Source organism: Capricornis sumatraensis, chromosome 16, assembly GCF_032405125.1.
Source record: "Capricornis sumatraensis isolate serow.1 chromosome 16, serow.2, whole genome shotgun sequence".
NCBI lineage: Eukaryota > Metazoa > Chordata > Mammalia > Artiodactyla > Bovidae > Capricornis > Capricornis sumatraensis.
This window is the reverse complement of record NC_091084.1, coordinates 62,345,956-62,362,090: the sequence shown is the minus strand read 5'-3', so window position 1 is coordinate 62,362,090 and position 16,135 is coordinate 62,345,956. Positions and strand designations below refer to the sequence as shown.

The 16,135-nt window shown below is 39.2% G+C and overlaps 1 protein-coding gene across 1 annotated transcript in view; it reads left to right on the top strand.

Moving 5' to 3' along the window:
- The window catches only part of DCDC1 (doublecortin domain containing 1), a 429,528-nt gene that overhangs the window by 350,556 nt on the left and 62,837 nt on the right, over positions 1-16,135 (top strand). The window contains exons 20-21 of the mRNA XM_068988045.1: positions 4,452-4,633; positions 15,024-15,123. Coding sequence (XP_068844146.1) covers positions 4,452-4,633; positions 15,024-15,123 — 282 coding nt within the window. The remainder of the gene's footprint in view (positions 1-4,451; positions 4,634-15,023; positions 15,124-16,135) is intronic.

Here is a 16,135-nt window from a genome sequence, read left to right as displayed (position 1 = left end):
AAGGCCATTGTGGTTGAGACTTATTTTAAGGTCCAGTATGTGATCAATGTGTGTGAAAACATCCATGTAGTTTTTGATTTATAGTTGCTAGATGCAAGTGATCAATTAATTCTGTCATTCCATCAATTAATTAGAAAAAAGTACTTAAGTCATCAACTATGGGATGGATATGGAATTTATTTCTTCTTGTGGTCTCTCAAGTTTTGTTTTATATATTTTGAAATTTGCTTCTAGACACACAAATGTTCAGAAATATTTTATCATCCTGCTGAATTAAAACTCCTGACATGTAGACTGTCTCTAGCTCTAGTAAATGTTTCAATTATCCAACACTAGTAGAAATATCTTTTACTGTTGTTGTTGTTGCTATTTGCATTGTATACCTTCTTTTTAACCTTTTACGTTTCATATTTGTACATTCTTCTATTTTAGGATGGCTCTCCAGTAATCAGCATACATTTAAGTTTAAAAAACAATTTTGACAATCTTTATCTCTAAACTAAGGGCTTTAGTATTTTCTATTTATTGTAATGACATATATTTAGATTATTTTGTACCTTTCCTCTGTTTCATTTTTCTCCAATGTTACATCTCAGTCCTTCCAACTGAGATTACTTTCCTTTTGCCTAATATATGCCCTTCTTTTAGTCACTGGTGTCAAACAGTTTTTACTTATCTTAGTTTATTTTAAAATTTATTTTTATATTTTCTTTTATGAAGCAAGTTTATTTTTCTTTCAAATTATTAATTTTCTCTACGTCTTTATCTGATGTGCTAAAAGTTCAAGTGTGGGTCAGCCCATGTTGTGAATTCTCAATGATTTTTTTCTTCCACCCAGAGAAAATGTTTGAGATGGTGTGTTTTACTTGCAACCACCTGAGAGTCATTCTCTCTGGTTTGTCTCTTCAATGAAATTTATCCTTTTATGATTCTTGTTTTATGAGAGGAGTGCTCCTGTTAGACTTCCCAGGGCTGGGCCCTGAAATTTGTTTCCTGAACCCTTTCTCTCAAGGCCATGGAAGCAGAAATTTGCTGGGTTTGAAAAACTCCCTCACAGTAAAATTCAGTTTTGGTACTCTATCTCTCTGGGTCTTTAGTATGCCTTGCTTTATTGCTAGGTCAGTGATATGTTCTAAAAGATTTTTTTTTTAATGTATTCTTACCTTTTTAGTTGTTTTGTCACATTTTCTGGTCTCAATCTAGTTTTTTCTTTGCCTTTAAATCACAATTCCCTATGCTTCCTCAGTGATTGAAACAATGAGTCTCAGAGCTTTAAGGGAAGGACAGATGTAGGCTGAAACCAAGAAGTCATTGCTTAGGGGCCCAAATATGCCCTTTTATTTAGATTGTGGTGAAGCAACATCTGGGCTTCTCTGATGGCTCAGTGGTAAAGAATACGCCTGCCAGTGCAGGAGGTTCAAGGGACACAGGTTCGACCCCTGGGTCAGGAAGATCCCCTGGAAGAGGAAATGTCAACTCATCCCAGTATTCTTGCTGGGAAAACCACATGCATAGAGGAGCCCGGTGGGCCACTATCCATGGGTCACAAAAAGCAGGTCACAAAAAGCTGGACAAGACTGAACACACAGCACACAGAAGCAACAGTCTAGAAAGCTGAGGGGTTTTTGTTGTTGTTTTTGTTTTGTTTTGGAGATAAAGGAGGAGTTCTTAAAAATACCAGGGGCTGTGGTTTGGGTAGCCTGAGCCAGGGGTTAGATGAATTACGTGTCTAAGATTCAGAGTACAGCATCGTGAGAACTATCATGGAGCCAAGGGTGGAGGGATAGCACAGAGACAAACAAGCCCAACATAGGCCAAGGAAAAAATGTGAGTTATGCTAATTGTAGGCTTTTCTTCAGAGGTCCAGAAAGGGCAGAGGCTAAAACCAAGAGAAGCAGAAAGGATAACTTACTTCTCAACTGGAGGTGGACAAGTGTCAGCAGGTTGCCCCAGTGGCCAATGAGAAGAGATACAAATCTTTAAAAATCAAGGACAAGTATCACATATAGACCATGAAGGGCTTCCCTAGTAGCTCAGACGGTAAAGCATCTGCTTGCAGTTTAGGATATCTGGGTTCGATTCCTGGGTTGGGAAGATCCCCTGAAGTAGGAAATGGCAGCTCACTCCAATATCCTTGCCTGGAAAATTCCATGGACAGAGGTGCCTGGCAGGCTACAGTCCATGGGGATCACAAAAAGTCGGACGTGACTGAGTGACTAAATTCTCCTCTATAGACCATGAACCCCTTTTCCCAATGGTACACGGTTTTTTGAACTTTTATCCACACCCAGAGATCACACTGAAGAAAGGGAAAGGAAGGGCATATCCTTGAAAAGAAATAATAGTTTTGATAAGAAGTTTGAACATTTAATTTGATTAAATATGTATCAAACAGTACAGTGCTAAAAATCAGGCAAAAAAAAAAAAGGCTTTTCCAACTTGGTGGAAACAGGGGACACTTCTAATTGGAATATCAAGATTCCCTCCCACCTAAGGGTGACAGGGATGCCTCATAAGGAAGTGTACTTTCTTAGAAAGAGAGAAAAAGGTAATTATGGTAGACTTCACAGATACTGTGCTTACTGTTTTTTTTCAACATAGTATACAGGTAGAGTAATTCAGTTAATTAATTAACTGACTTAAATGGTGAATGGTAGTTATATTAGGAAACCTCAGTTAACCATGTTCCTTTTAACACATACCTTTTAAAACAATAACATTTTTACTGTGTGTGTTAAGTTGCTTCAGTCTTGTCTGACTCTGACGCTATAGATGGACTGTAGCCTCCCAGGCTCTTCTGTCCATGGCATTCTCCAGGCAAGAATAGTGGAGTGGGTTGCCATGTCCTCCAGGTGATCTTCCTGATGCAGGATCGAACCTGAGTCTCTTACATCTCCTACATGGGCAGGAGGGTTCCTTACTTCTTTACCATAGTCCATCAATAGTCTAGAATTTGACAACTAAATGATCTTGGGAATGAAAATGGATTACCTCACAGCTCTCCAGGCATTTAAACAGGAACAGTAGATTTTGGGTGGACAAAGTCACTATAGTCCAACAAAACCCTGACCTTGGCTTGTAAACCGAACAGAAAGGACTAAGGCAACTAAATTATATAAAATGATACAAATTGACCATGTACTTCAAAATGACTCAGCCTAAGGGTCCTCTTATTTCTTGAAATGTTTGCAGAAGAGAAAAAAATATTTAACAAGCAGGGAACAGACATAGTTCTCAGTCAAACAAAATTCACTCTACTTGACTTCAAGTTTGAATTTATCTAATATGAGGGAACCATATTTTCTCCAGTCCCATTTCAACATAATTGACTTTTTAAGCAAAAAGATGATTTTATTCATTTGTAATTAAGCAGAATTAATTTTTTCTTGGAAAGACTACATATAAATAGACTGTAATTAGGAAATGTGACATTCATCTTGTGGGGTTCAGAACACTTTGATCACTGTAAGCATATATGTTAATTTTATTCCAGATTTAATCTACTGGCTTTATTACTTATCTAACCACTGTTTATTACACATTTAGGCAATGAAGACAGAGCAAGAAAAGAGACAGACATGATACCTACTTTCATGGAGCTTACAGTTTAAGATGTGTGGGGCTGTGTGTCAAAAAGAAAAGAATCAAATGTATTTCCTTGCCAAATAAATATATTTGGGGAATATTCTGTAAAACAGAGTGAGATGAATGAGATGATAAGGTTTAAACAAATTCAGATGTTTCAATTGTAGAATTTGGTTACTTTGCATTCATTCATTCATTCATACATTTATTTATTTATTCATGCATTATTCAAATATCCCTGGTGGCTCAGATGATAAAGAGTCTGCCTGCAATGCAGGACACTTGGGTTTGATCTCTGGGTCAGGAAGATTCCCTGGAGAAGGGAATGGCAACCCACTCCAATATTCTTGCCTGGAGAATCCCACAGACAGAGGAATCTGGCTGGCTACAGTCCAAGAGTCAGACAGGACTGAACAACTCACACTTTCACTTCCAAATATATTCTTCTTTGCCAAAGAGATTTAGTTTAAGATATTATTTGGGTTGTGAAATCACTTTTCATACATTCTTTCTTTTTTCATGTTGACTAGAGATATTTTATACAGAAGAAAAAAAAAGAACAATTCCAACTTAATTCAGCTCTGTATTTCCAGAATGATGTTTCTCTGAAAGGGAAAAAATCTTTCGTGTAGTAACACAACACAAGTTGTTCATGAATTTAAAAAATTAACACCTTTCCTCCTCATTAAAATGAAACATTAATTAGAATCATCTAGAACATCTTAGGTGCCCAATACATGATGATGAATGTTTGATGAATGAGTAAAAGATTAAAGATATAAGCAAGTGGGCTTATTTTTAAAATATATACAGAAATGACTCTTCCTATTCACTTATTATCAATTTTCTTGTCATTGTTTCTGAAGGAGTTTGATTGGCCAATAGAAGGACTGCTTCTTCCAAACAGTCCTCCCATGAAGAAACCCATCCATAAGGCACCGGAGCAGTATGTTCCTGTGAGACTCAGAGTTTTGCGGAATGGAGACAAGAACAAAGCCAGAGCCCATATTATAATCAGTCCAGACATCTCACCTGGGCGGAAAATGCAGTAAGAACAGCTTGTTAATATTTCTCATCAAGCATACTTTCTCATTTCTACAGATTTTAGTCTTCTTGATTACAGGAGTTTCCCCCCACCCCCTGGGAAAATTCTATGTTTGTTCTATTAAAAGGCTTCTGTATTGATATCTGAAAGTGTCAGCTATCAATTGGCACTTGTCGACTACCTCTGCTGCTGCTGCTGTTGCTGCTGCTGAGTCACTTCAGTCTTGTCCGACTCTGTGCGACCCCATAGACGGCAGCCCACCAGGCTCCCCTGTCCCTGGGATTCTCCAGGCAAGAACACTGGAGTGGGTTGCCATTTCCTTCTCCAGTGCATGAAAGTGAAAAGTGAAAGTGAAGTCGCTCAGTCATGTCCGACTCTTAGCGACCCCATGGACTGTAGCCCACCAGGCTCCTCCGTCGATGGGATTTTCCAGGCAAGAGTACTGGAGTGGGGTGCCATTGCCTTCTCCGTCATCTACCTCTTTAATCCTCATCTACCTCTACAAGGATTAAATCATGAGTGGCTGCAGTTCCTGACTTTCGGCACTCTGTGAAAGGAGTTCAGGGTGGAGAGCAGAAATGAGACACTCTGTGCTCTGGGTAAAACTGGCAGAACAGGTCTTCGGATAGCTATTTTCAGGAGATGATTTTATGAGCATAATTCTTTTTCATCTCGTATCTAGAAAAACAGTAAAATCATTCATAATGACATCTGTTCCTCATGACTAGCAATAAACTTTTGCAAAAAAAATATGTGCTCGGTTACAGGTATTCTTCCTTCACCAGAATCCCATGTAGACTGACCTGTCCCCCTACCTCTTTGGAGCAGTTTCTCAGATATCCGAGATGGGGTCTCCTGGGCTATCATCCTCATTTTGCCCTAAATAAAACTTAGCTCACAACTCTCAGGTTGTGCTTTTTTTTTTCAAGTCAGCAGAGGTAAAAATAGATACTAAGATTCCTTTCATTTCTTTGATTTATTTAATTTCGTTTTGGCTGTGTTGGGTCTTTGCTGCTGCCGGTGGGCTTTCTCTGGCTGTGGAGGGCAGAGGCTGCGCTTCCTTGTGGCGCTCAGGCTGCTCACTGCGGTGGCTCCTCTGCTGGCAGAGCACAGGCTCTAGGCACGTGGCCTTCAGCAGCTGCAGCTTTCCAGCTCTAGAGTGCAGGCTCAGTGGTTGTGGCGCACAGGCTTAGTTGCCCGATGGCTAGATTCACTTAGCTCCTATATCAGGAACTGAACTTGAGCACTAGTGATTCAGGCTGGCCGTGGGAGAATATAACAAGTTGCAAATAAATAGCTCTGATGGAAAAAGTTTTCTGATCAATATCTATTTTGAAGTAGCATTATTATTTGCATTCATTAATGTATTTTGAAATAACTGAGCTCATAAATTGCTTCTTAAATATAATTTTATAATTTCTTATTTAAGTTTGTATTTAGTTATTGTTTACATTATTTATTTAAGTTATTATTACAGACAATTCTTTAGATTTACACCTTTGGAATATTTAATGAACAAGCATAGCTTTACATAATCTATATTCTCGCCTTGGAATAGCATTTTAAAAGTGTGCCATTCTAGAAAAGCATCAGTTTCCACTTTAACTTATGTTACAAGGTTGGAATAAAATCTTCCGAAACAGCCAGTGTTTCTCCAAAATTAGAGAAAAGTCACCTGCTCTATTTTCATAATGTTTTATGACAAAAGGAATCACGTATCAGTGCAAACTCTGATGTAAAGAATGAGTTAAATACATTGTTTCTAATATTATTAGCAGTGATATTACCTCTTGACCTTTCTTTTGATATGTTTAGAATATTTGAGGCTGCTGATAATAGTTTAATATTACTTTCTTCACATTGATTAAAGATACTTCATACATCGCTGAACAATGAGTAACATTCAGATTGGCTGTCCACTGAACTGCCTGTATAGATGATAAAGTAAAAAATTAATCTTGACTAAAGTAAAGTCAACCCTGAAATTGAAATCTTTGACGCATTCATTTCATAATTAGTTCATTCTACTAAAATGTAAAATGTGAGGGTAATGCTCTTCAAGTATATATGACATTTTTTAACATAAAAACTAACAATTTCTGTCCTTTCCTATCTTTAACTGTGTCTCAAAGTTATATACAGATTTGATCTGACCAATTTATATTTTTAAATACATGGTTCAATCTGGTGATACAGACATAATTTTAGAGATTTATTACTTTGAACAGCTATTCTAGTAAAGAGTATGTGAAACTCTCTGCTGTGTTCATGAAAGAGTGTGTCCTGGTTAATGAATATTCACTTTGTTCTCTACATGAATTACTGGAATGGGTTGCCATTTCTTTCTCCACTACATGAATTCATTATTCCTAAATGATTAAAATATGCTGGCATACACTTGACATTAAAACTCTACTGAATATCATTTCATTTTTCTTCACTGATTCAGAAAATTCTCTTCAGGATCATCAATAGCATTCCTTTAACTTCTCTCCAAGCTATATATAGGCACTGGTAACAGAAGATTTAATAAGGAGTGTTTTGGGTAACATTACAGGGTGACTGTGTTGCCCAGCTCCAGAGGACACTGTTTACGTATTCTCTGTGAATAGTATCCCAGAGTTGTGCAAGGTGGAAGCCCTGCTGTGCTACTTTTAATATATCCATGCAATATGTCTCTTCTAAAAGAAATAAATGATATGATACATAAGCATACATTACTTGCATTAACCTGAAACTTATTTATAAGAGAGTTGGGCTGTCTACTGTCTTCACTAGCAAAATCAGGTTAGAATGATGAAACATAGATGCATTTTAATTGAATTCTTCTCTGAAGTGAAATGAAAGTCGCTCGGTCGTGTCTGACTCTTTGCCACCACATGGACTGTGCAGTGGATGGAATTCTTCAGGCCAGAATACTGAAGTGGGTAGCTGTTCCTTTTTCCAGGGTATCTTCCCAACCCAGGGATCAAACCCAGGTCTCCTGCATTGCAGGCAGATTCTTTACCAGCTGAGCCGCCAGGGAAGCCTCAATTCTGCTCTGGTAGCATGCTATTCTTTAGTTATTTACTACTTCATGTTAGACAGCTTTGAGGGAGCGTTTGTTGTTGGTTCCTCCATCTACAAAGGAAGATCATGAAGATACTGAGTTGTCATGATCTTACTAACAAAATCTTCTCCATTAGTTCTTGATAACAGTGTCAAGTTCATATAAATTAAGAATCGTGATTTCTTATGTCTCAGGTAAACTTCATCTCTCAGAACCTTAAACAAGGAAAATTTTATAATTTTTAAACATAAATACTTTAGTAAATTGTTAAAGGAAAGGCTCAGCATAAGTTATAAACTTTACATATTATAAAATTTCAGTGTATAGAGAAATTACTTATTAGTAAGTTAAGATTCTCTCAAACTCCTTAATATAGCTTTTAAGACCCTTTATGACCTGTTTGCATGTATTTGTATAGCTCTTTATCACCATTACCCCCAATTCTCATTCCTAAATCCTCTCAACTTCTAACACCTCTCATTTGCCTTATTAATAAAAGTATATTGAGAATGAGCTTGGACTTCATTTCTAGTTGTTGACTCTAAACTTGACATCCCATCCCCACTCCTGAGTTACCTGTAGCTTCTCTGAACTCCATTGCTCTGACTACTATGGGCTTTTCACCAGGGTTGCTTCTGGCATTATCTGTGCTGTGATTATCTGCTTATGTCTCCATCCATGAGAGAGAGAACAGGGGGTGTGTATTGTTCGTCCATATATGTGCTGTCTGCTCTGGTCATGGAACTGTGTGTCTCAGTTAATCGATCATTAAGCTATTTTATTCACCATATGATTCAGGGCTCACAAATTTAGTGCTTGTTGAATGAGTAAATAAATTAATGATTGACTATACTTGATTGGGCTTTCTTGGTGGCTCAGACAGTAAACAATCTCCTGAAATGCAGGAGACTTGGGTTCGATCCCTGGGTCAGGAAGATACCGTGGAGAAGGGAATGGCAACCCACTCCAGTATTCTTGCATGGAGAATTCAACTGACAGAAAAGCCTGGTTGGCTACTGTCCACGTGGTAGCAAAGAGTTGGACACGACTGAGTGACTAACATAACATTTTATATTTGATTACATTTCAAATCAATGACTGAATGAATAGCTATATCTAAACACTGTATCTTTCATTTAATATAATATAAAGATTCTAATACTACAGAACACTGTCTTACCTAAAAATTTGAACAATGTGTATTCCAATTCTTTTTCTATGATCATCATTAAATTAATTTTTAATTAAAAACATTTTAGGTTTGGATTGATACTGAAACAGTATCTGAGTAACATATGAATATGAACAGTGTATGACTAAAACATCAAAGGCAAAATTAATGTAATTTCTGCATTTTCTTCACTGTTGATAAATTCACATCTTGAGTGTTCAACATTATTGGAAAAGGATTCAGATATTGAAAATTTATTTTCTTATATAAATTATTCATAGTATAACTGTGAAGTTTAATATTTAATTGTGATAGTATTTGAAACCCTATTTTTAAAGAAAGGCATATTTTTTAGGGTTAGTTCAGTTCAGTTGCTCAGTTGTGTTTGACTCTGCAGCCCCATGGCCCGCAGCACATGAGGCCTCCCTGTCCATCACCAACTCCTGGAGCCTGCTCAAACTCATGTCCATCGAGTCAGTGATGCCATCCAACCATCTCATCCTCTGTCGTCTCCTTCTCTTCCTGCCTTCAGTCTTTCCCAGCATCAGGGTCTTTTCTAAAGAATCAGTTCTTCGCATCAGATGGACAAAGTATTGGAGCTTCAGCTTCAGCATCAGTCCTTCCAATGAATATTCAGGATTTATTTCCTTTAGGATTGACTGGTTTGGTCTCCTTGCTGTCCATGGGACTCTCAAGAGTTTTCTCTAACACCGCAGTTCAAAAGTATCAGTTCTTCAGAGCTCAGCTTTCTTTATGGTTCACCTGTCACATCCATACCTGACTACTGGAAAGACATAGCTTTGACTAGACAGACCTTTGCCAGAAAAGTAATGTCTCTGCTTTATAATATGCTGTCTAGGTTGGTCATAGCTTTTCAACCAAGGAGAAAGTGTCTTTTAGCTTCATAGCTGCAGTTACCATTCGCAGTGATTTTGGAGCCCAAGAAAATAAAGTCTATCACTGTTTCCATCGTTTCCCCTTCTATCTGCCATGAAGTGATGGGACTGGATGCCATGATCTCAGTTTTTTGAATGTTGAGTTTTTAGCCAGCTTGTTCACTCTCCTCTTTCACTTTCATCAAGAGGCTCCTTAGTTCCCCTTCACTTTTTGCCATAAGGGTGGTGTCACCTGCATATCTGAGATTATTGATATTTCTCCTGGCAATCTTGATTCCAGCTTATGCTTCCTCCAGCCCAGCATTTCTCATGATGTACTCTGCATATAAGTTAAATAAGCAGGGTGACAGTATACAGCCTCAATGTACTCCTTTCCCAATTTGGAACCAGTTTGTTTTTCCAAGTTCCATGTCTGGTTCTAACTGTTGCTTCTTAACTGTTGGTTTTTCAGTTCAGTTCAGTTCAGTTCAGTCACTCAGTTGTGTCTGACTCTTTGTGACCCCATGGATCACAGCACACCAGGCCTCCCTGTCCATCACCAACTCCTGGAGTTCACTCAGACTCACGTCCATTGAGTCAGTGATGCCATCCAGCCATCTCATCCTCTGTCGTCCCCTTATCCTCCTGCCCCCAATCCCTCTCAGCATCAGAGTCTTTTCTAATGAGTCAACTCTTCACATGAGGTGGCCAATAGTATCATTCCTTCCAAAGAAATCCCAGGGCTGATCTCCTTTTAGGGTAAATCATGATAAATTAAAACTTTATGATTTATTCACATACTATAACAAGCTGAATGATAAATGGCAATGTATACTGACATATCAGTCTAATCTTGGATTGTTTTTTCCAGATATGTTGACCCTGAAAAGAAAGGGAATGTGAAAAAATTTGTCACTAAATATTCTGAAGCAGAAACAAACCAGACTGGATTTCACCAGCTTTTGGAGAGGTAAATAATAGCCTAAACGCAAAGGTATACTCCATTCAAGTGCCTGGATGATTATAACACAAAATACATATGTACCTACATAGGAAAACAATTGTTAATATAATGATTCTGGAGTTTTTTCTGTGAGGTTTATAAGCTATGTGAATACATGATAATATTTTTCCCCCAGATTTCTAGGTCTTGTGATTTTCTCCTAGTTTCTGAACTACCAACTCTATAAATGTTAATTTTTCCCATTAAAAATATATTTCACAATTTTATAGCACTTTGGTTTGAATTTATTTGTACCGAGGACAGACTAGTTGTCTATTTAAATCACTTAAGTGTCACAGACTTTAATTTTTGGGGCTCCAAAATCACTGCAGATAGTGACTCAGCCAAGAAATTAAAAGACGCTTACTCCTTGGAAAAAAAGTTATGACCAACCTAGATAGCATACTGAAAAGCAGAGACGTTACTTTGCCAACAAAGGTCCATCTAGTCAAGGCTATGGTTTTTCCAGTGGTCATGTATGGATGTGAGAGTTGAACTGTGAAGAAAGTTGAGCGCTAAAGAATTGATGTTTTTGAACTGTGGTGTTGGAGAAGACTCCTGAGAGTCCCTTGGACTGCAAGGAGACCCAACCAGTCAATTCTGAAGGAGATCAGTCCTGGGTGTTCTTTGGAAGGAATGATGCTAAAGCTGAAACTCCAGTACTTTGGCCACTTCATACGAAGAGTTGACTCATTGGAAAAGACTCTGATGCTGGGAGGGATTGGGGGCAGGAGGAAAAGGGGACGACAGAGGATGAGATGCCTGGATGGCATCACTGACTCGATGGACATTGAGTCTGAGTGAACTCCAGGAGTTGGTGATGGACAGGGAGGCCTGGCGTGCTGCGATTCATGGGATCGCAAAGAGTTGGACACGACTGAGCAACTGAACTGAACTGAATCTATATCATGTTTGTGAAGTACATTGTAATTTTCTTTTGATCAGTATCTTCTTACCCAAATAAGAATTATTCCCATAGACTTTGATAACTGTTCAATGGCAGAATACTTGATATAAACTTTTTGCAAAATATGTCTTCTTCAATATGAGATGACAGTTGTACAGAATTTAAGGAAAATTATGCCATCCTTCAGTAATTTAATAATTCACTCTAGACAGTTTTGGGAATCTTTGTTGCTGGTGACTCTTCCATCTGCAAAGCCTAAGGAAAATCTAATCTATAATAAGCATAATAATCCCCATTTAAAAATAATAGGTATATACCATTCTGTTGCTATCTCAATTTGCAGGCAACATGGACTATTGGAAAAACCAGTCCTGAGAGAGTGAAGTCGGAGATAAAACTCTGCTTTTCTAGATTCTCTGTAAATCAAAGCCACATGGTTATCAGTCCTAACTTCTGGTGTCAGAGTCAGAGGATTTCATTTCTAGGACCTTTGCTTTCATGCAACAGAGAAATCCCAAACCCCTCATTGAGCATCTCAGTCTCAGTTTCTCCCTGTTATTCTATGATGATGCCCTCTCAGGAGGCCATATGCTGCAGTAAAAAGACCCAGAGAATTTCAGGTTTGAATTTCACCTTCTGAACTCACTAATTTTGTGACCTTGGGTGAGGAACTTGATTAAGCTCCAGGCTCAGTTTCATCATCCATAAAATGGGCTTCTCAGAAAGGGTGTGAGAATTAAGCAAGAGAACTGATATGAAGTGCTTGCAGTGCATGGTTCATTTTAACAACATGTTGCTGACTTTTATGCGTCAGATGCTTTACAGGGATTCATACATTTAATCTGTACGATATCCCTATGAGAGAAGTACTGCTCTGTCTACCTTAGATGGGGAAAATTAGGCTCAGAGACGTTAAGTAACTTCTCCAAGGTTACAGAGCCTATTCAAGAGAAGGCAGGAGTTTGAACCCAGTCAAACTGACTCCAAAGTCCACATTCCTTCTTAGGCACTGAAGAGTCAGTTCCTTTCTTTTCTCTCCATTGATGCTGGCTGGCACGTGAACTAGCTAGAGGAATTCAACACAGAGGAAGCAGCTAATCTCTAACACAGCTGCTGCTGCTGCTGCTGCTGCTAAGTTGCTTCAGTCGTGTCCGACTCTGTGCGACCCCAAACACAGCTACTCAGACCAATTAAATTCAGCACTATTAAAATAGGGTTTCCAAGAATGGAAGGAAGAAAAATCTGCCAACTTCCTATTCACTCTCTTCTCCCAGTTGTCCTAAACTAGATACTGCTGTAGTCCAAAATTCTCCCAGGAAAATGTGAGTGGGAGCAGGTTATGATGATGGTAACTCTCCTTAGGTCACGCTTGAATCTAGGGGAGGTAGCAGAATCTTTGGGCAGTATCCAGAGAAAATTAAGCAAATCTTTCAACTGGGGCTCAATCTTCTTACAGCCCCCCACCCCCCACCCATCCCTCCACCCCAACAACTCCCATGGATGAGAAACCTAGCCCAGTCCTCACCAATCCATCAGACTCCAGGGCTGTGACAGGAGAAGCAGAGACTGAATTCCCACTGGCTTATTTTCTTCTAAGACCTCTCAGAAAAATGCGAGCCTAATTACTGGGTTAAATTTCTTTATGCCATCTAAGGAAATAAAATTGAGAAATATTTTTCATACAACTGGGTTTTCTTGATGAGCACAAAGTCTCTTCCAGCTCATTTACTATAGACAGTGCATTTTAATAGAAAACAGCATTCTTCGGGCATGCCCCATCATTCTGTTTAGCTCTTCTTTCTCTTCCCCGCAATTCTACCTCCTTACCTCTACCGTAAATGACTATATGAACTCCACCTCTCCACCTCCAGCACACCTTCCACTTTTCTGACAGTTCTCTTTCTAAAAAGCAGATCTGACTGCACCATTCCTCTGCCGTAATACCCCCAATGACTTCCTGATACTTACAGGATAGAGGCCACGTTCATTAGTCTGGCATCCTAAGTGCTTTCCGATTGTTTCCTATCTTCTTTACCAGCTTTATCTGGCTCCACCTCCTGTCCGCAAACCCAGCTCCAGCCATGTAAAACTTCTCCTAATCCTATACTTGGTGAACTCCTGTTTATTCATCAAAGTCAAAGTGAAAGTGAAAGTGAAATCACTCAGTCGTGTCCAACTCTTTGCAACCCTATGGAATGTAGCATACCAAGCTTCTCCATCCATGAAATTTTCCAGGCAAGAATGCTGGAGTGGATTGCCATTTCCTTCTCCAGGAGATCTTCCCAACCCAAAGATTGAACCCAGGTCTCCCACATTGTAGGCAGACGCTTTGCCATCTGAGCCACCAGGGAAGTCCTTATTCATCAAAGTCCACCGCTAAATGTCACTTCCCTAGCTGAGGCTTCCCTGGAGGAATCTGTTGTTTTTCCTCTGTGTTCTCACAGCACCCTGGCCAGGTGCCTCTGACAACTCCACTAGTTCATATTACACTTCAGTTACTGACCAGTCTGTCCCCCTGACTAGAGAGGAAGCCTCCCAGGAAACAGGGCAGCGGTATCATTCATCTCGGTATCAACAAGGCTGGCTCAGTGCTTGTTTGAGGGGGGAAAAATATCACTATTGAATGTTTAACCTGGCAAAAAATTCCTATTTTAAAGGGACTTAAAGGGCTATTAGGAATCACTTCTTGTGGAGAGAGATGAGGGCCTACTGGGTGATGGATGTAACTTTGGAAAAAGAGCAGAACTTCAACAGCAAAAGCTGAGGAAGGTGTTTTATATGGAAACAAGAACAAGAGAAAAGACCCACAAATAGGAAAGTATAGGGGCATGTTGGGGCTTTTCTGGAGACTCAGATGGTAAAGAATCTGCCTGCAATGTGGGAAGACTGTGCTGCAATGCGTGAGACCTGGGTTCGATTCGTGGATTGGGAACATCCCTTGGAGAAGGGTACAGCTACCCACTCCAGTATTCTATCCTGGAGAATTCTATGGGCTAAGAGTCAGACATGACTGAACGGCTTTCATTTCACAGGGGTGTGGTAAGGAGTGAAAAGTCAATAATGATATATATATTTTTTATTGCTTGTCGATCGTGCTTGGCACCATGCTAATAAGGACATTTCATAATCAACCCTTAATTTTCACAACAACCTTGACAGGTAAGTAATTTAGGCTTAGAGAGTTTAAATAATTTGCCCAAGTCCTACACCTGAAGAGGGGGAATGAGATTCAAAAGGCATCTGATGGATTCCAGGACTGAGCTCTCAACTGTCCCACAGTCCTGTAGAGCTAGTTGTAGTTAATGACCCAGCTTGATTTCTTTGATTTACTCTCTTCTCTGCTGGAAACTTTCCACATGCAAGGTCAATTTTTGTGTCTATATTACAGGTGCACTGAAATTTTAAATTTACCTTCTGCAGCTCGGAGATTGTTCAATGAAAAAGGGAAGGAAATCTTCACCCTAAAAGAACTTCAAAGAGATGAACTGGTAAAAACATGACCATGAAACTAGGAATATTATTATACTGGTACTATTAAAAGAAAAATGTTTTTCGATATAAGACTTCAAGCACCATCTTTTCCTCCTATTTTTTTTCTCACAATTATCTTAATTCAGCAAACATCAGAAAGTACTACAAATAGCTTATTGTTGCGTGCTTTCTACGTGTCAGGCATGATTTTCAGGGCTGTATATGACAGAACTCATTTAATGCTCATCACAACCACCTTATAAATAGATGAAGGCAGAAAGTGGAGAGAACCAAATTATTACCCACTTGTGAATTCTGCCCTGCTCTTTTAAGGAGGTAAATTCTGTGTTGTTTTTGAGGTTTTCAAAATGTGGTTTTAAACAGTTCCTTCCTAAATGATAATTTCACCTTTTCGGGGAGCGGGGGGACACAAAAAACCTCATATCTAGTTTCTCACACACTATTTGAGTGCTTGGGTTTCCCAAGTGGCTCACTGGTAAAGACTCTGCGTGCCAATGCAGGAGACAAGGGTTCGATCCCTGGGTCTGGAGGATCCCCTGGAGAAGGAAATGACAACCCACTCCAGTATTCTTGCCTGGAGAATCCCATGGATGGAGGAGCCTGGTGGGCTACAGTCCATATGGACACAAAAGAGTCGGACACAACTTAGTGATGAAACGTTTCAACAACAACAACAATTTGAGTGATTGAAGAATGCTAAGGAGTGGAAAGGACTTTAGCTGCCCAGCCTTTTCTCCCACTTACGGAATTTGAAGTATCAGCTCGAGAAGAAGACCCACTTTGATGGATGCCTGAAATTCTGTGAACAGAGAACCAAGCTTGTACCAAATTGTTAGAACTTGACTCAGGCTCTGAATGTCAAGACCCCTTGAAAGAGTTTTAAGCCCAAGTACCATTGACTAATATTAGAGGCAGCATGGAGGAGCGGAGAGCCTCTGTTCTTGAAGCTTGCTAGATTGTGTTTTGAATCCTGACTCTATCCCTGCCAGGTGTCTTGTTTGTTTCCTT